This window comes from Ambystoma mexicanum, chromosome 6q, assembly GCF_040938575.1.
Source record: "Ambystoma mexicanum isolate Mex_15411 chromosome 6q, UKY_AmexF1_1, whole genome shotgun sequence".
Taxonomy (NCBI): Eukaryota; Metazoa; Chordata; class Amphibia; order Caudata; family Ambystomatidae; genus Ambystoma; species Ambystoma mexicanum.
Genome location: NC_090937.1, coordinates 1,420,131,822 through 1,420,153,159, shown reverse-complemented (window position 1 = coordinate 1,420,153,159; position 21,338 = coordinate 1,420,131,822). Strand labels below are relative to the sequence as shown.

At 44.2% G+C, this 21,338-nt stretch overlaps 1 protein-coding gene across 1 annotated transcript in view; it reads right to left on the bottom strand.

Moving 5' to 3' along the window:
- POLN (DNA polymerase nu) overlaps nucleotides 1-21,014 on the bottom strand; it is a 1,535,958-nt gene extending 1,514,944 nt beyond the window's left edge. The window contains exons 1-5 of the mRNA XM_069630227.1: nucleotides 20,863-21,014; nucleotides 20,196-20,741; nucleotides 12,618-12,730; nucleotides 3,583-3,728; nucleotides 3,212-3,357 (exon numbers count right to left, since the gene is read on the bottom strand). Of these exons, the coding sequence (XP_069486328.1) occupies nucleotides 3,212-3,357; nucleotides 3,583-3,728; nucleotides 12,618-12,730; nucleotides 20,196-20,741; nucleotides 20,863-21,014 (1,103 nt within the window). The remainder of the gene's footprint in view (nucleotides 1-3,211; nucleotides 3,358-3,582; nucleotides 3,729-12,617; nucleotides 12,731-20,195; nucleotides 20,742-20,862) is intronic.
- Nucleotides 21,015-21,338: the final 324 nt, after the last annotated feature.

The window sequence follows — 21,338 nt, the reverse complement described above, 5'->3', positions numbered from 1 at the left end:
CACGCTTCGCTTGGGCTGATAACTTGGGCTGCTGGGCCGGTATCCATTGTTCCAGTCCCTGGAACGGAGGATGAACGCCACAATATTCCCATTAGCATAACATAAAATGCAAATGGAAATTTTGGAAAATCTTATTAGTCTATGTACTTTACTGAGAAATATAAAATAGATGGAGTCTATACGTTTTTTTTTAGTTATATTTTTTTTTAACTGTGAAAGGTGGTTCCTAAAGGAACATTTACTTTGTTTTTGGATGCATTTTGTTTTTGGCAGGAAAGCTTAGAACGAAAGGTGTGGAGGGAAATGAGGGAAGAGGCACCAAACACTAATATGGCAGGGCAGGTGGACAGGGAAAAATGTTGCATGTGTTTTATTTCTACGGTAGGGGTCAGTGTTTCTCATGCTCCTTGATTACAGCAGTGGTTGTGTCTCTTGGGGAGGAGAGATGCCATTGGCTGATTCTATTTTAAGAAAAATAGTAGTTTTGCAAAAAGTATGTACTGTGTACTAGATTGTTAATGGATGAGTAGGAATAGGTGTTGGAGCTGTGCAAGGGAAATTTTGAAGTTGAAAGTTCCTAGACCAGTAGAAAATGCAGTTCTGAACTTTCAGCGAAGCACAGATCTTATCGTGAAGTGCGTACGGGTTCTCAGACACGTCATCATGCCGCGTGCCAGCATATGGTCATGTGGCACTCTCCGGAAGGTCTGCAATGAAGTCAGATGTTCGTAGACATTATGGTTAAGTTGCACTAATAAAAACCAATGAAATTCAATGAAAAACTTTGTTAAGGTGACGTTCTGGTTAAGTTGCACTAATATAAACCTATGAAATTCAATGAAAAAAGTTTGTTAAGGGGACGTTATGGTTAAGTTGCACTAATAAAAACCTATGAAATTCAATGAAAAAGCTTTGTTAAAGGGACGTTATGGTTAAGTTGCGCTACTAAAAACCTATGAAATTCAATTAAAAAACTTTGTTAAAGGGACGTTATGGTTCCAAGCAAAACTGAAAAACCCCTGAAATTAGCTAGTTATGGTAATCTAAGCAACCATAATTCGCGCCTCCACCGTGCATGGCTAAGTCTAACACCCAGGACATCAAAGATGACATCACAAATGTCATTGAGGACATCACTGATGGCATCACATGTGCATTTCCCTTTCATGAAAAGTCTGTAGAAGGGATTCTTATTGTAATTTTAATAAAAACTGTCATTGGAATAAATATCATGAGGTACGTAGTGCATTAATCCAAATAGCATTGTATTATGAAGTTTTCTCCAATATACTAAGGTACACATGTAGTAACATAGGATTAGTGTGCAGCAGACATGATGGAGATGCAATATTAATAATCTTGCCATGTTAAATACTAAAATTATAAACGCTTTCTTATTAGAGTCTTGCATACTGTGAAACATTTAATAAGTACCTAAGCAAACCCACTTACTACATTATTGCATTACTGCACACAAAACACAAACAGACAAAAACACATACAAATAGAGCATATACAGAGAAAGTGAAGTAAACAAAAAAACAGCAGTATAACCCGACAAACTTCATAACCTAACTGATTATCTTCATGCACAGAAATGATTGCTCTGCTTCAAAGCTACTACTTCCCTATGTATAACTATCACATATTGTGACTAGACCCTAAGAAAAGTAGTGTACGTGCAATGTGTACAAATATGAGCATATCCAGGGAAAGTACAGTAATAAAAAAACAGAACTATAAGACAGTGTTGATAATCTTATTAATCATCTTCATACATAGAAAGCATTGCTGTCTTCCAAGTCTGTTTTCCCCTTTGTATATGCTTCATATGCTTTGAGTGGACCCTAAGTGAATTACTGTAAGAACATATTTGAAGTACAAGTCTACAAATGTAGTACTTTCTACTATAGTATAGTGATTGTTTAGTTCCTGGCTGTTACTGGCCTAGATATATATCAGTAAAGGATGACATTTGTGATGTCCTGGGTGTTAGTCTTAGCAGTGCACGGTGGTGGCGCGAGTTATGGTTGCTTAGCTTACCATAACTGGCGAATTTCAGGGTTTTTTTGGTTTTACTTGGAACCCTTTAACAAAGTTTTTTCAATGAATGTCATAGGTTTTTAGTAGCGCAACTTAACCATAACGTCCCTTGAACACAGTTGTTTCATTGAATATATTTATATATATTGAAGCATTGACTGCTTGCCACAAAGCAGGAGCATAGGAGACAAAAACATTCTTGGGCAGAGGAACAAGAGAAAGTTGCTAATGACACATCCCCTCGTAACCCAAGCCAAACTGCAGTATTTCTGTGTGCCTCAACGACTGTGTTTTACATTATATTGACTGGAGGGAAAACACAAAGTATGCCAGTATTACAAACAAACAATTACTCTCTGAATTGCTGTTTATTCACATATTGGCAGCAATCTGTAATGCAGATTTTAAACAAATGTCTGTTTCCAGCTTGCCTCTTTCTTTTGCTTATGACAGCACAGTCGCCACTCTTTGTCATCATTACACATTATGGCTATCAACACCATCCTCACCCAAGCAGAAAATGAGCAACATGTGGTTGCCTGCTGAGAGGTTCTTGCCTGCACCGTGTGACTATATAAACTTAACAAGACATTGTGGGGAGGTTAATTTGCAAACTCCAATATCCTTCACATTGATCATTAAATATCTGCAAACTTCGACGGCAACAGGTGGACAGCCTTTGCATTTCAATGGTTGAAAGAGCCAATTTCAACTTTAGGCGTTTACCCTAAACATTGGGGCAGCAGTTGATTAAAGAAGACCCTCTGAGCCCCTTGCTCTGCATTGGCTGCTGAGGGAAGTGTGAAAAATAGTCCTTGTCTGGTCCCCCGCCCCTCTGCAAAGTGATAAAAGTCCCCCAAACCACTATGGTTCATATGCCCTTACATCAAGGCTATTTGGGAATGTCGGGAAGGAAGAAAATGAACTTAAAATGGGGTTTCTTGGTTCAGATACAATATATATGAAATAGTCAGATCAAATTCTCAATAGTGTGGTACCGTACTGGCTGATCTATTCACAAACATCTTTTAGTTTGGAGAGTCTGAAGTCATTGTTGGTCAGTAACACTGTGCTGATTTTTAAACACAAGCAATGGCAAAGTCAATTTTCAAAGCCAGACCTATTTGGTTTTGACAATGCTTTTTGCTGCAAAACAGCTGCCCATTACCTTTGCGTTGCTCCAAACCAAAGTGTTACAAAGTATTCAGATGACCTGCTGCCCAAGCAAGACAATGAGCTGCGGTCTGGACAATAATCCAGTAGCTTCTCACCTCTGAGTGCAGCAGCAAACATATTTGATTTTTCCAGTATACACTGAAAAGAGAACAGATCATTTTGGTTTTGTTGGCTCAACCCGAAATCCAGAATGCATAAGTGTACCTTAATATAAGATTTTAAAGTAGGCCAGTCCTCTCAGAATCCTGATAGAATTTCAATTAAAATGACATTTACAATCATTGTTATATAGTGATTCAAAATATAGTCTTTGTATTCATGAAAAATAAAAAATCATATTGAAAATATTAAGAAATTACTGACCACAAAATCCATCTTTGAATTAGCTGCTCTTTTGGGCTCAGGATTCCCACAGTACTTAGTCACTAAAAACTCGAATGATGGAGCTGTATCATTTGGGTCTATCAGCCATGCTGCAATTTTTGGATCGTATACAATAAATCCAGCAGCTGAAACAAAATATTTGTGGCTGTTAGCATTTCAAATAAACGACTTAAAGAAAACTGTTGAATTGACAATGTCAATGAACCAGAACATTTCTAATGAAAGAAAGTGTACCATTTACAAAGAGTGTATGTAATTGATCTGTGAAGCACGAATTGTATGTAGAGGAATGGGAGATCCCTCTGGCAAGTGACAGAACACTATGAACAAATACAAAAGTATTAGTATTCCGAAGGTACAGTATTACCGGCGGCTCTTAATGTCAGAAGAATGGCATTGAATAAAAAAATAAAAAAAAGATACCACTGTAATTCGTCTAGCCCCGAAGAAGCTCACAGTGGACAGTGAACTAATTAAATTAACATCCGCTTTGTGAAACACGTGTTGCCATGGTTGATTCTGCTGTAGTACTGTACCCAAGGAAATGAAACGTTTTTCCTGGGTTAGAGAATAATTGGTCCATTGTAAAGACTGGAGGGGGGTATCTGTACTCCTGCCCTCTATATGGCAGAGTAGAAGCACAGAGCACCCAACCCAAGATTATCTATATGGTAGAATGGACGATCAACCAAGGCTTAAGCTCTCAGGAGGTGATGCAGGCTGGTTCTTAAGTACAGTGTAGTACCCAAGCCCCCCCACAAAGGAATGTCCACACACTATGTTATGTGCTAATACAGTTATTTCTATAAATAAGGTCCAATATATATACACAATCAATAACACAGTTTGAGCTTTGGCAAACCTAATATGGCAAATATATACAATGCCTATGTGGAACCACTCTTAACCTTTGACTCATTTAAAATGCACCAACTGCTGACAGTTTCAATGGCATACAAATCAAATAGTAAAGGGAATAAACATCAGACATAGGAAGGAAGACAAGTTGGGTTAAACAATGGCAGAATAGTACTTAAGCTACTGAGAAACAGTTCTGTGTGAGGATCCCCCACCTGGGCAACCTGTAAATAAAGTGTATGTTTAAATAGTCTTGTTACGTGCTAAAATGTTCTACTACCCCAATGTACCTCAGTTTAGCAGAGTTTCTTCAATGGTTGGTCGACCGATCCCTTGTGGGTGAACTCCCTTTAAAGCAGGAGCCACAGGGCGTTGAGATTCCATGAAGAAAATGTGAACACTGGCGTCGGGACAGCAGCTTCAGCCTTGGTGGTGCTCGTCAATGATCGACCGTGGACGTCCTGTGAGGACGAGAACCAGAGTTTGTTGCTGCAAAGCAGATTCGATGAAGAATGTAGGCCTGGCAGCGGGTGTCAGCATTGACAGATGATCGGGACTCGATCGCGGCTGGCTATCGGATCTTTGTTCGTCTGTGTCTTTGTGGACTTCGGGTGGTGGGAAACCCACCGCCGGATTCTCCTTGGTTCGTTGATGACCTTGACTTTCTCTGGTGGGACAAAGCGGTCAACGGTGATGGCAAGGGAGCCCTTAGTTTCAATGTTCTTAGGCAATGGTGGAGCGTTGCGGCTTCGGTCGTCGAGCAGCACAGCGACAAGCTGTCCCTGTCAGTAGCGCTCTTGCCCTCGTAGTGTAGCCGAGGAGTTCTTCTCGCCAATCTACCGAACTAGTCAGTACAATCAACAAACAGAACAGTTGATTGGCGGAAAGATGGAATGTCAACGAAGAATCCAGAACCCGATGGAACTGCACTACGAGCAAATATCACATAGATGCGATGTATGCAAAATAAACGCAGAAATCAGAATAGAATCCACCACTAACCTGTGTAGTTCTTCAGAATCTCCGATTCTCCGAATATTCCCAAGGAAGGAATAAGAAGGAAGGTAGAAGCCAACCCAAGATCCAGAAATGAAGGCAAAGCAAGAAGCAGGAGAAAATCCACGCTGACTGTCCAAAGAGCAAAACCTAACCCGACGGCACGAGGACGCCTAAAAGGTACAACAAGGCAGTCTCTAGTCCGTGTACCAAAGGTGACGAGTTCCAAAGTAGGTGGACAATCCTAGCAGGGTAGGACCGTGGACGATCCGAGGTCGAAGAGCAGGGCTGGCAGCAAAAGTACAAAGGAGTAGCCAAAGCAGGTCCGTGGGCGATCCGAGGTCGAAGAGCAGGGCTGGCAGCAAAAGTACAAAGGAGTAGCCAAAGCAGGTCCGTGGGCGATCCGGGGTCGAAGAGCAGGAAGACAAGGCAAGGGGGGACAAGAAGCTGGAATACAAGAGAAAGCAAGCCGCTAGAATACAAGATTCAGAAGCGCCGGCAAAACGAACAGGCGTGGCTTATATAACAGTCACATGATCACTATACGTAAACTTAACGTGTAGAGGGAAAAGTGACAGATGTGAGAGGACGCCATCGTCTCCATGCCAACTTCCAAGATCCCGGCAGACGAGATCTTAAAGGGACCGTAACCACCGTTCGTTGACGAATACGAGAGCCACCAGTATTAGTTCTCGTGGAAGCCGGATAAGTACGGCGTCCCAACACAGATGATCTCTGCCGATACTTGACAGTCCCCGCTTCGGGACAACACGACTCGATGGACTTCCATCAGTCACGGAAATCCTCCGAACACTGGTTGATGGTGATGGACGTCGACGGCCTCGAGGTCCTGGTGCTTTACTTCAATGTTTCTCGCCAGACCCCAGCTACGGTTAACAGCCTTTTGGGACTGACTTCAAGGGTGCCTTGATGAAGATCAGCTTCTGCACGATGTTCCCTTGTAGCTCGAGAAGAGGTCTCCTAGCCAGGTCCTCTCTTGGATCAGTCCTTGACAGACACGACAGCTTTCGGATCGGGTCAAAGCAAATGCAGCAGCAATTCATCTTCTTCCAGCTGGGCTTCAAGGATAAGCAGCTTCAAGTTTCAACTTCAGTTTCTGAACAATTCTGGTAAGTGAGAGGTCCCCAGATATACTGTTCGGTCTCTCATTCACACTGCTGAGCCAAGCTCAGGCAGCCAAACATTCAGAAGGGCATTGATGCAGGCAGGCATCCAATCAGGCTCACAGTGCATTCAGGCCATTCACTTCCACCCAGACACTCACAACAAGGAATGTGGATTGGGGCAAGCACCCTGCCTTTCAGCACATCACACTTCATTCATACAGTTTCGGGCAGGGCTGTCTTACTCATTGTGTCACACACACAGAAACCAGACACCCATAACATGAAGTGCATATTGAACACACTCTCCATTCACCCAGGTCCCACCACAAGGGTGTACCCACAACATACAGTCACTGGGAAGGCTCCAGCCAGTCTGTCCTGGACTTCCCCACAATACCATATATGGTTCTTCCACCCAACAGCCAGTCAGGGGAAGCAACAGAGTGAGGGCTTCCCAGGACTTTGGGAAAACAAGTTAACAGGCAATAGAAACCAAGAGGCCACAGGGGCCATCTTGTCTCCTATCAGGAATCAACCGATTCATATGGTAGGGCCTGGGTATTCCAAAATGGAGGCTACTCAGAGCATCTATCAAATTCAGCATGGAGCTGCCACCAGCCCATGCCCTGCTCTGTGCGCCACACACAGGTGCCCAAAAACATACACTAGGGGTACGGGTTTGTTTCCCCACCCATGGGTGGCATAAGGGTATCCCAAGGCTCTGTTCACCACAACCAAAAAGAGGAAGAGCTGCACTGCCAGGAGTCCCACATGGACTCCTGTTCAGAAGACAACACAGAACACACATAATAAGCGAGTACAGGACAAGGACATGGAGGCCCTGTCCCTCCAATGCATTTCCCGCATCACATCCATCTCTACCCATTTCATTGTATTTAATATGATGAATCTACATCTACGTTTAGAAAACCTTTTCTTCTTCACTGATACAGATTTTATAAGAGCACCAGATAGTATTGTGTCATTCTCTTTTTTGTAAGGAATAGCTTTAGTCACATACCAGGCTTTGCTACCTTGCCCCAAACCTATTGGTCTTTCTCAGAAACATTGCTGCTCAGAAGTAACTCTCTCTGTACAGGGCAGCGTCTCACAGTGGTTAAGTAATGAGAGTGGAGAGTGGTTAGACAGCCGAGCATATATGTCCAGATGTATGGATTAGCCTAACAATGCCGCTGCAATCAGGATAGACTTTTGCCCTGTTCATGATGTGCTAATAAATTCTAAGGTGGAGAACACCTACCATATCCCCCATTTTATGCTGTCCAATCCTTGCCATCCTTTGTGTAAAATGTTCTGTTATGTTTTGTAAATTATCCCCTAGATCCTGGGGAGCTTTTTTCCCTGATCTAAGAAAAAGTGTCTAATTCTGAAGACACTCCCGTCCCCTGCACACCTTCAAAGCTGAAATAAATCAGTCAATACAATGTTTAGATTTTCACATATGTATAATAAAAAAATAATGAAGCACAAATGAATGCATAGGAAGTTACAATTTAACAATTGAATATAAACATAACATAAAAGGCTTCACATATGGCCATCATGAAAAAAAGAAGAACAAAGAAATAATGTTCTTGTGATGAGATGAACTTTTCAAGCTCTACGCGTTTTGGGGAAACACCCCTTCTTCAGGAGCAAAACAATCTGCAATCACATATATACACAACGTTATCAGTCAACTCATAATTCAACAGAATTTCAATAAATTCGAACCAATCATTACAGTTATCACTAGGCAGAATTCCCAAAAATCACCCTATTCTACAAGTAATTAGTTATAATTCCAGTACATAATGTATCCTCATTTACATGTGGTGTAACTCCAATAAGTGAAACTGAAAACAAAATTAAGAGAATCAATACCTCTAATATGCCTGTCAACTGGAACATGTTCAACATAATCTACAAGAGAATGTGTAGTTCTGAAGTAGCTACTGCTCAATCAAATCAAAGGGTAGTCAGTCTATGGAGAATATCAAAAATAATCTGTTAGGGTAGATCTTCTAAATCTACTTTCATACTAATGCAATTAGGTATGAAGAAATTCTTACCCAAATCCCATTTGGGTACTTATGATCAAAGTACATCCTCAAAGGAAAGAAAATATTGTGGTCCACACAATGAAATCGAATTGATGTGCCTAATGTCACTGTCTCAGAAATAGGAGGATCTCTTCACCAAATCGTGTGTGCAAATAGTGGATCCCACCAAGCACACACTTCGGAGTTCTAAAGAAACCATGACACAAAGAAAGATGCAGTATTACTACCGAATAAGTCACTTAGATAATATGTTTCAAGTGAAGACTTATTTTTACCTCCTGTGCTTGTTATACAAAGTGACTCTCATTCAACGTGTCCAAAGCACCCCATGTCAATCTTGCACTCTCCGGCTGACACCAATTTATGCACCCCATTTGTTTGTCAAGTGAAAAAGCACTTAAACACGCCTATGAGCGTGCTGCTATATTCAAAGAAACAAACAACAAAATGTCACGTTACTATTTGATGGCCAAAAAATGAACAAACGCTCGAAATGCATAAAACATGCACACGAACGTGAATGTATATCATTTCCTTTTTTAACTTACTTGCTTCAAGACAACCTCTTGATCCGACTCTCAACGGGAGCTACTACTTCCAAATGTACCCGCGAGACATCCGCTTAATGAGTGTATATTTCTTCAACTCTGAAGCGCTTCTAGGAAGGAAGCGATCACGTGACAAGTCACCGGACTGGAAAACATCCTAACGCTTGCACAGAAATCCAATCTAATCTTCAAAGATGTTCAAATGTATGCTTTTCCCCCTCCTTATACTGAAAACTAAACTGCTGGAAAAGTTTTAGTCTCTAATGTATCATTGATATGATTTTTTTTATTTATATCGCGCTCATACACAAGTGTTTCAGAGCGCGACTAAGCAAAGGGAGGGGAACAAGGGAGAACAAAAAACAACGATCTGATTAGGCCCAGTGACATTAAGAACGTGCAAGTGCATGGAAAAGGGAAAAAGGGAAAAAGTGTGTGGAAGGGGGAGAAGTGGAAAGTGCAGAACAGAGGAGAGAACAGAAATAAATATTAAGTGCAATAAATAAATAATAAAGGCAGTGAAAAATGATAGTGCAGCCAGCAAATGGCAAGTGCATGATTAGTCAGTAAGGGTATATCTGATAAGTGCAGAAGAAGAATGGGGGACTGTATGAGTACAGATACAGATCCCAGTGCAATGGCTGGCCCGGAGGCAGTGCAGGAGGGAGGCAGGGTGAGCAGGTACCTGGGCCCGAAGGACAGAGGGTGGCCAGGTGCACGGTGCTGAGAGAGAAACAGATCAGCAGGGGAGAGGAGGGGCAAAGGCAGAAGTGAAGAGGAAGGTCTTGAAGTGCTTCTGGAACCAGAGATGGTTCTCCTCAAGTTTCAAGGTGGCCGGGAGGCTGTTCCAAAGTGAGGCCCCAGCCGAAGACAGAGATCGGCCCTCAGCTTGCTTATTTGAAAAACAACTGACCTGAGGGAGTTAGAAGTAGAGGAGCGAAGGGCTCGAGGGGGGAGGTATTTACGGAGGGATATTTGAAGGTATTTTGGACCCAGGTACCAGAAAGCCTTGTGGACAATGCAGAGGGTTTTAAATGTAATCCTTGCATCCACTGGGAGCCAATGAAGGAATTTCAGAGCTGGAGAGATACGATCCCAGGGCTTGAGGCCAAGGACAAGTCTTGCAGTCCTGTTCTGGATCAGTTGTAAAGGACGGAGAGTGGAGGCAGGTAGGTTTAGAAAGAGGCTGTTACAGTAGTCCAACCTAGAGCGGGATTGCAGATTTTAAAGAGTTCGCTGAGTTGGTGGATGCCGCAGAGACGTGGGCTTGAATGTAGCCTCTCTTCTTGGAGTGGACAGTGAGACGGTATTGCCTTTGGAGCAGGCGGCAGGCCAGTTTGTCAGAGTATGATATGATATGGCATTTCTAACGTGCCTATACACAAGTGTTTCAGTATGAGAAGGAAGCCCTCCATTTCCTCTCAGCTGCCCTACACTTGCGTTTAAGTGTAGCTAGGTCAGAGTCATACCAGGAATTACACTTGGTTTTGGACTTCAAACGGATCCTCATGACAGGGGCAAGAACATCAAGAGTAGCAGAAATAGAGGAGTAGAGCAGGGACATGGCTGTGTCAGGGTGTGAGTCAGCCTGAGGTGGGGGAGAAGGTGTCAACGAAAGCCTCAATTGACACAAGCTTCATGGGCCGGATGTACGAGTATGTGTGTGTGGCAATCTTGGGGAAGGCTTGGCTTGGCTTGGGGGTGGAGATGGACAGATGAGACGAGAGGAGGTGGTGATCACTCCAGGAGAGAGGAGTGGTGAGGGGAGTCGAGAGGGGGAGGCCAGAAGAGATCAAGGTGTCAAGTGTGTGACCAGCAGAGTGAGTTGGGCCGGAGGGGAGGATAGAGAGGCAGAATGAATCGTAGAGGTCATGAAAGAGAGCAGATGAGGTACAGGGAGAATCAAGATGGATGTTGAGATCACCAAGGAGGAGGAGTTGAGTAGTTGAGGCCAGGAGGGAGGAGGAGAGATCTGCCCACTCGGAGAGAAAAGAGGTAATTTGACCAGGGGACCAGTAGAGAGTAGCAACAGTGAGAGAGTGGCTAGGAGAGAGAGAGAGAGACTGCAGACAAGGCATTTGGAAGAAGAGTAAGTCTGAGTAGGGATGATAGATGCAGGAATCCACTCAGGGAAGATCAGGGCTACACCCCCTCCAGGCCGTTTGGAACTGGGGGCGGAGAGCATCTTGTAGCCGTCAGGGAGGAGAGTGTCAAAACTCTTGACAGAGCTGGCCGTTAGCCAAGTCTCTGCAAAACCGAGGACATCAAGTCAAGTGCTCGAATTCTGTACACAAATCACATGATGGGACTTAAATACCCATATTTTCAATGAGGAAAATTGAAACTACAAGTCCCAACATGGAAAGTGTAATGCTTTGGGGCCACAAGGCAGCCAAAAAGGCACTGAGAAATACTTATCAACGTTGCACTTGTTTTCATCATTTCATCAGCCATTGACGTGCATTCAATTAATATGATTTTCTAAGGCATAACGAGAGGCATTACACACATCCAAAATTGAGGAGATCCACACATGAAAAAGTAAAAAATACCCTTTTTTCTAAATGCAAAAAAACCCAGGTAGAAATATGAATTAAGCCATTCCATGGAATGCTCTTTGTTTACTTTTCGAAACATTAGTAGCATTTGCAAATCATTTATTTGAGTTTACATTCAGATGATAAAAATGACAGCGATTAATATGTGTCTCTTGAACATAGAACTGTGCACAGTATTATTGGTCTGTGACTTTGTTGCTCTGAAGAAACCTATGGGCAAAAGAGTGAAAAGGCCACATATGGAATGCGATCAATACAATGTTTTTGTGTGTAGTTGTCAGAATGTGTATTTCAATAACGGATATGTGCAGAATGTACATTTCCACATAAGGATTTCAATATTTAAAAAATAGTGTTTAGTGTGTAGTATATCATTTTAAACATATAATATTATTTTCAGAAGTGAGAGTACACAATATGAAATAATATTCTCTCTTACCAGTATTGTTTTTCAGTATAAAACATTAGAGCTTTCATTATATAATCTCACTATTTCACCATGCAATATTGTTTCCTTATCTGACACACACATTGTATTCTATGATATATGCAATGTGCTATACACTATATATGCTTTATTATAAAATATATACATTACAATATATTGTATATTATTTTTTGTAAGGGACAATGCACGTTGGAAATGCTGAATGAATCCCCTAAAAGGCCCTCCTACCACTATAATGTGTGCAATGGCTCAAAGGACTCGAATGTGAGATCCTATCATGGTTGTAACCTGAGACAGAATAATAAGGCAAATAAGATATTATAACTGTAGTTGTCGTGGTGAAGTGTAACTTGAAATTAATATTCGTATGCATTTAAACTTAACTTGTATGAAATGACTCAATGCCAGTGACTTACCCTGCTTCAATGAAATATCTTTGCTGTAAAGTTGCAGGAATATTTTAAGAAAATCCTTTGCATTGAAACAAACAACGCTCCCTTTACTCTGCAGCATCTGCAATAACATTTTCCTACAAGAAGAATTGCATTTGATTAAAACAAGATAGGTACTCTGAAAAGGTGTGCATGTAATCCTAGAACACTCTTCAAGCAGAGAACTGATAAATCGATTCAATGTAACAATAGACGTGGGCAACTGGTTACGTTTTGCAAATATGCTCATAGACCTGGTTACAGGAATCCCATACATCTATACATTTGTATGATGTATACATGACACGATACTTAACACCCAAAAAGCAAAACTTATCAATACACAAGGTAATCAAGCAGAATTTCAATAATAATGTTGTGTGGCAAAAAGGGGTTTATTGAGATTTCTCTTAAAATGGCTGCTTTTTCTGTATTGCTTCAAGGTTTCATTTAAAATGTTACTTCTGGAAATCAGTCTCTGTTGCCATTTGTGATAGTTGCTATAAAAATAATTTTAATGCACTATCTTGCCCTAAAATGTCAACCTGCTAACTTCAGGCCTATTACTGATCTATCATAGCCTTGAAAAGTGCTTGAATATTTTTCATCCTTCATGGAACCATACATTTATTTATATATTTTATTTATTTTTATTTATTTTTATTCTTGAAAATCTGTCCTGCAATCCCCGCCCTCCCACCCCACTTTGCATGTGCACTCCAGGTACAGGAAATCACACTCAAGGATATCAATAAAGAACTTCTAATAGATAGTTTTGGACTTGTAAAATTCTTCATGCTAATTCTATTCAACATGTCTTTGGCTGTCGAACACTATCATTATCTGCCACCTAAACGAATTCACAGGAATTACTGGGCTCACCGACTCATTCTTTTATGGCTGTACATTTAGATGATGTGTGCACTTTCGAATATATGGTCCCAAGATTCTGTAGAAATCGTTGCCCCTATCTCTTGTTCCCATCTCACTATATGTGCAAGTCTATCTTCCGGGGTAGCTCCATTCAGGAGCTTTTATATTTTAGAAATGGTTGTATTAGCTAAGCCATCGACCCCTCATCAATACTTCCATACCACATGGTGTTCTATTACCAACTGCAACCACTGTCTTATGCTATAAGGATTTTATCATTTGGGCATATAAAAATGCCCTTCATCCCCTATTGTGAACCTCTCTTTAAATCCCACAAATGAAACTGACCTCCCCTCCGCAAATTAATCTGATATTGCAGCGATTGTTTTTCTTTCTCATGCCCCTATATTATTCCCATTCCCCTATATCATTCAAGAAGTAAAGTCCAGGTAACTGTTTATCGGTGAAAGGGGTCCTAAACTTGGGATTAATCCTTCTATCCAAGTAATCTAGTGAACACTTATTGGTAGCCATTAAATGCCCCCCCACTTACCTTGATCCTCTTTCCAAAAATGGGAGTTTAGATAGTGGAGTTTCTATAACCCCTTGTCAATTTTTCTTCCACCCCTTAATACCTGGATTTTTTTAAACCTTTATTTATTGACATTTGCCATCGATACATTATTATAAACAAGTGATGAGCAATAGAACAAAACTGTTTCCAGCGAATAACAATAGCGCAAAGTGGTACATAAAGTAAACAGTCACACAGGGTGATCCCTGTAATAATCATATTGGGGCCCTCTCTCTGTCTAGATATGACCGAAAATCACACCAAAATGTCCTTGGGACGGCTGACTCCAGGTAGCAGAGCTACATATAGTTCCTCCATATCATTGGCCCAGGTGACATCCTTCAGCCACATCTCAAATGTAGAAGGTAGTTTATGAGTCCAACTCATCAAAATAGTTCTCTTAGCAATTAACAAGCGCAAACCTGCGCCTAACCACATCCAATTTCTTCATGAAGCCCAGCACATGCTCACAAGCCGTCAATGACAACTGCATACCCTGTATATCCGAGAGCGCAGCATCAACAGCATGCCAGAAGCCATATAGAGCAGGACAAGACGACAAAATATGCACCAAGTCGCATTTTCAGCTTCACATCTAGGACACACAAGCTACTTGTTAGCCTGAAATAGGGTCAGACTTGACGGGGGATAATGCAGTCTATTCAGAATCTTGAAGTGCATAAGCCTGGACATCGTGTTTAAGGACACCCCCTTTGACAGAGCGCATATCGCCTTCCATTGCCCATCCGTAAGGTCAGTTTGAAGGTTGTTGCACCACCTAGAGCAGATAGACCGACCATTTTGTGTATCCATGGTCTGCATTAACTTATACAATACAGAAGTACTTTTCTTTGTGCAAAGTGTTTGTAGAATATAGGGCAAACATGCATGCGACGGGGGTTCCTCTGGAAACATGGGCCAGTGAGCTTTTACAGCAGCCCGCCTGCTCATGTAATATAAGGCCTGCAGCACACCATCACACACAGCTAGCCTTATAGCCTCCCAGCAGACAAAACAGCCATCCTTATACAGGTGACCAACAAGAAGGGTGCCTGCCGCGCAGCTGCCCTTTTCAATGCTTCTGTCTAGAGTAGGGAGTAAAATCGCTAAGCCCCACATGGGAAGACGCGTGTCATAAACAACTGTCAGTTGAAGCTTTGCTTGGAGCCGCCTCCAAGCCCAAGTTGCTCAGACAAGGTCCAATGGGTGTGCCATCAAGTACTGCCTGCATATCAAGAGGGTCACCAGAGGAGCTGGGCGATGGCGCAACCGTGCCAAACGGACATGCGGCAGGGTGGCGTCATCCCTCGACCAGAAGGATGCATAGTGTATATGTACATCAAGGTAAAATAATTGAAAGTCTGGGGCATTGAAACACCCCTGTGTCACAGCCAACCTTCCAGCGCAGAAACAGCACAAACTCCTGCCTCCACCTGGCGGTCTTGGCGCCTGGATTATTGAACGCAGGCCACTGCGACCCCCACAGGGAAAGAGGGTTAGAGTCCACAGATTAGATAGGTAGGGGGAAGTAGGAAAACCGGGTAGAGGGTTAGGGAGAGGTGGTGTGTAGGGAAGGGGAAGAAGGGAAGATATGCTCCTCGGCTCTTGTCCAGTGAGCCTTGCCGCTGTTCTGTTCTGGTGTTGAGATGCTTCCTTCAGCACCACCCCACACGCATCACTTACCTCAGCAGCAGAAGTGTCGTAGACACGTGTGTAGTGTGAGAGTGTGAGGCACTCAGTATGCACCAGCACTGAATTGTACCTCTAGCAGCTACTGAATTGCGAGATTTGAAATTCCCACCCAAACCCCCTTCTTGCATATACACTACACATGTGATGGCTAACACCCCCTGCACCCGTGGTGCCTAGATCAATAGAAAGGAACCATTCATTTGCTGTGCTGTAAGAATACGTCAAACATTACAATAACAAATAAAGAAGCACATAGCTCTGGCTTCCTGCGCTCGTGTTGTGTGCTCCGTAGTTCAATGCCCAACAATCACTGGGGGCCGCGATGGCGTTATGCATGCCGAAAAGTAAAACAATTAGAATGCGCTCTAGTCAGCTAGCGCGGTTAGTTTTAGAACGTTAGCGTTAGTTCGTTACGGGCCAGGAGCATGCTTGTTGAGTGAGCGGATTCCGGCTACATGCATTTAGTATTCAGGGTTCTTCAGTCTTGGCTTTTGTTATTTCCCCATGCGTGGTTCCCCCCGCTAGCGTGTGGTCTCCCAGGTACTCTTTGTCACAGCGGGAACCGGGGCCCCCTCCCAGGCCAGTATCATGCGTTCAGGCTTTTACTCCTTCCCATAAAATATGCAAGCACTTACCTTTTGCTTTCGTGGGGCCGAAGGTTTCATTTCAGGCGAGGGAAGGCCCTGCGAGTGGCTTAGGTGTCAGAGCTTCTAAGCTGTGCGTCCGCTCGGGAGGATTGACAAGTGCGAACAGGGTTCTGAGGCTTGTGCATGCACGATTGCCCCTCTGTGCAAGCGCGTTGGCGTGGGTGTCGGCTTGGCCATTGGCCCGTGAGTTTGCAGGCCACGTGTGCCTGATAATTCCATGAAAACATTCCTGGACTGCTGGGGATGGAATATCTGAGGGGCAAAGGCTGCTGGGGCATGTAGTCCACTTCTTCTTGTTCCCTTATGCCTTCCTCTTGCAGATGTCATCCTGCCACACCCTATACACCTGCAGTAAGGGCAGAGATGACATTTGCTGTATGAGACTGACCCCACCATGCGCCGCCTACGCTTTATGACAGTACATCCCCTCCCCACTGAAGGGCCTCGTTTGGTGGGATAATTACGATGGAATAGGCGCAAGAGCTGAGGAGCGTGGACATTGGCAGCGGGTTACCTTGGTCGTTCTTCGGGGCCAAAACCCACCCAGTTGATTAAATAATACAGCTGGTTTCCCCGCCTTCGTGAATTAAGTATCGCCCGCACCTCGTACTCGGGGTACCCTTCTACTAGTATCGATGGCGGTCTTATTCTTATGTGTGGGGCATCTGGTTTTAGAAGGGCCACATGAGACGTCTTGTATTTTCATGGCCACGGGGTTGATCACCTGTGTAATACGGAATGGCCTTATAAAACGAGGCTTTAATTTTCGTGACCCGGGTAACTGGAGGTGTTGTGTCGATAACCAATCCTTGTGGCCCACCTTATAGTTGGGACTGGCTCGAAGCTTCTCGTCTGAGTATCCTTTGTTAGTGTCTTTGGCTATGGTTAAGTTCTGATGTGCTTTTTTCCATACTTCAGATAAGAGTCCTACTTTTGCCTGGACCAATGGTAACATGTCCGGTACGGGTGTGAGAGTGGGTTGGACATGAGGATTGTATCCAAAGGTCATGTAGAAAGGTGAAAAACCTGTGGAGGAATGTTTGGTGGTATTATATGCTAGCTCTGCTAGCCAGAGGATCTCCTTCTAGTGTTCTTCAGTGCTATGCGTGAAGCAGCGTAGATACTGTTTGAGCGTCTGGTTTAGTTGTTCTGTCTGTCCGTCGGTTTCTGGGTGATAGCTACTGGATAGTTATAGTTCGATGCCAATCTTCTTGCAGAACCGACGCCAAAAACTGGACGTAAACTGGGATCCCCGATCTGAGATGATGTGTTGCGGAATTCCGTGCAGTCGGACTATGTGCTGTAGGAATATGTTGGCAAATTCACTAGCAGTTGGTAAACCCTTACTAGGCACGAAGTGAGCTAGTTTGGAGAGTGAGTCCACGACCACCAATATTGTGGTATAATCTTGGTCAGGAGGTAGTTACACAATGAAGTCCAACGATACAGTGTTCCAAGGTTGTGTTGGTGTTGGCAAAGGTCAGAGTAGGCCCATAGGTTTTTTGTGGTCCACTTTATTCTGGGCGCACACCTCACAGTTCTTCACGTACTCCTGGACATCTCTGTGGAGATTAGGCCACCAGTAGTGTCGTTGGATTAATTCCTGGGTTTTATTTATTCCCGGGTGCCCGGCCAATGGTGAATCATGGCACCATTTGAGTGCTTTTGTTCTCGGATTCGTGGTAGGTAGAAACATGGCAGACCCCTGATAGGGCTGTCCATCAAGTACCTGGTGCCCCTTCCTGGGGTTCTCCAATCGGAGTAGATCTTGCTCTGTTATTGCATCTCTGATTTGTTCGAATAGAGTATTTGTCACGCTTCCTATGATCTGGGCTGAGGGTATTATGTTCTTTGGCCTACATTCCATACTGGCTGGAGTAGACCGCTCCGGATACCTTAATAGTATGTCTGCCTTCTTGTTGTCTTGTCCTGGGCGATATGTAACCAGGAAGTAATATTCCGCAAAATACATGGCCCATCGTAGCCGACTTCAAGAACTGGAGGTTACAGTGGTCTGTCAGGACTGTGTGGTATGTCGTGCCCCCAAGAGATAGTGCCTCCATTTGGCGAAGGTGGCCTTGATGGCGAGCAATTCCTGATCCGCAATGGTATAGTTGTGTTCTGCTGGATTCAGCTTTCTTGAGTAGAATGCCACCGGATGGAGTTGGCCTGATTGATCACGCTGCGATAGGATAGCACCTAGTGCATAACTGTAAGCGTCCGTTTCCACCAGAAATGGTTTAGTCGGGTCTGGGTGCAGAAGTACTGGTGCTGAGGTAAAAGCATCCTTCAGTCGCGTAAAGCTTTGTTCCGCTTCCGCACTCCACACAAAAGGTGCCCCTTTCCTGAGAAGACGCGTTATCGCTAAGGTTTTCTGAACGAACCCCTGATAGAATTTTTGAACCCTCGCACGGATTGCACCTCTTTGATGTTCCTAGGAGCTGGCCAATCCAGAATAGCCTGTATTTTATGGGTATCCATCTTAACCCCTTCCGGTGATAAAATGAACCCAAAGAATTCCACTGTTGTGCAATGGAAGGTACACTTTTCCAGCTTGGCAAATAAGTGATGTTCTCGCAGACGCTGCAGGACCGACTTCATGTGTTGCACGTGTTCTTTGTTCCAAGAGTATATTAGGATGTCGTCAATATAAACCACAATGAAGATGTCTAGGAGCCCTTGCAGGACCTTGTGTACACTTGTGTATAGGCGCGTTACAAATACCATATCATATCATATCATATCATTAGAAGGCGGCGGGTGCATTGCAGAGTCCGAATGGCATGACCTGATATTTGTACAGTCCAAATTTCGTTCTAAAGTCAGTCTTACATTCGTCCTCTTCGCGCACCCACACCACATGGTACGGCTCTCGTAGATCCAGCTTTGTGTAGATGGTGGCTACGCGGACATGGTCCAACAACACCAGTAAGAGGGGAAGTGGGTAACGTTTTTTTTATAGTGATGAAGTTTATTGCGCGGTAATCTATGCAAGTCCTAAGGTCCCCGGTTTTCTTTGGGACAAAAAAACAACGGTGAGGAGATGGGCAAAGTAGAGTGGCCGATGAAACCATTCTTCAGGTTGGCTTTGATATATTCTTTTAAATGCTTCTTCTCAGCCTCCGTTAAAGTATAGATTCGACTGCAGGGCAGTGTAGCTCCAGGTTCCAGGACAATCGTGCAGTCGAAAGACCGATGGGGAGGCAATGTCTCTGCCGCTGCCTTGCTGAAAACATCACAATATTCATCGTATTCGGGGGGGGAAGCCCTCCCAATTACTCGACTTATTGCGTGGCTCCTAGGAACTGCACTGTGCGCCCTGTTCCCTTGGTGCAATGGTTACTGCAGTAGTCAGAAGAACACCATATCCCCTGTATGTTGCGTTACTGGCCCTGATGTTAAAGGGGATCCATCCACCGAACAGACCGCCTCATGACTTTCTTTGGGACTCACAGGTAAGCCTAATCTTTGTGCATGGTACATGTCTACAAAGTTCCCCGTAGCCCCCGAGTCTAGCATCAGAGTAACAGGGAGATCACATTGGCGTGTTGGCAGGACACTGGTCACAGTGACAAGGGTTTCGTATGCATGGGTCACATTAGCTAACATATGGGTAGGGGTGTTGTGGTGATTTTGGCTCGGCAGATCCGTCCCACTCACTGGAGAGCGCTGGCATTTCCCAACGACGGTGTCCCTCTAGGTTTTGCTCCACACTCCTTCACGAAGTGGCCAGACTTGCCACAATACATGCATAGTTTCTCTTGTCTCGTTTTCTACCTCTCTTCCTTAGTTATTGGTCCCCGGATTGTTCCAATTTGCATGGGCTCTGTCTCAGGGGTCTTCTCACTCCTCCATGTGCTTGCAGTGGGTCTTTGATAGTCCAATCTTGCTGGACCTGGTTTGTTCGCCCATCGCCCCCTTTCCTGTCTTCTCTCGCCTTGACGATGGCCCAGACGTAGGGCTAAGTCGATCATACCTGTGCAGGTATCTGGCTGCGGGTCAACCAGCACTATGCGATCCTTTACCTCGTCCTTCAGCCCTTGATAGAAGAGGGCCATCCTCTTCTCATGAGGCCATTCTGCTACCAGGCGGTTGAAGGTAGTAACGTAAGTGATCAGGTCCTTATTCCCTTGGCGGAGAGCGAGGAGTTCAAGTTCCCTTATCAGAGAAGCTGCCCGTTGGTTGAATATTCGTCCAAACTCTTCTTGGAATCCTCTCCAGCCGTACAGGACCACATCGTCCTTCAGTACAAGAGTGGTGGCCCAGGCAGTGGCATCACCCGTCAGGTAATAGATGACAAACGCAGTGCGGGACTGGTCTGACCTGAATATGGTGGGCTTGGTTAGGAAGTGCAGTTGACATTGAGTCAAATACAGAGAATTTCTGCGGGTCCCCCCCCGTACCTTTCTGGGGCTGCCAGGGGAATGGGCTGTTCAGTGGTTACCTGGACATGGACGTGGCTTGGAGGGGGGGCCCCCATCGGGAAGTGGGCTCACTTGGGCTGTTAGCACCTGGATTCTGGTAGCCATAATAATCCTGCCTAGTGACTGCCAGCTCGGATTTCAACTCATGTAAGGCTTGAGCTATGTGTTCCATGGTGAGTTCGTGCTACCTGGGCGCCAAATAATACGTGGGTTTGCGCTTCTGTCACAGCCACCTTTCCAGCACAGAAGCAGCACGTACTCCTGCCTCCACCTGGCGGTCTTGGCGCCTGGATTTATTAACGCAGGCCCCCGCGACTCCCCAGGGAAAGAAGGTTAGGGAGAGGTGGTGGGTAGGGAAGTGTAAGAAGGGAAGATATGCTCCTCGGCTCTTGTTCAGTGAGCCTTGCCACTGTTCTGTTGTGGTGTTGAGATGCTTACTTCAGCACCACCCCACACTCATCACTTACACTCTCACACTACACAAGTGTCTGCGCCA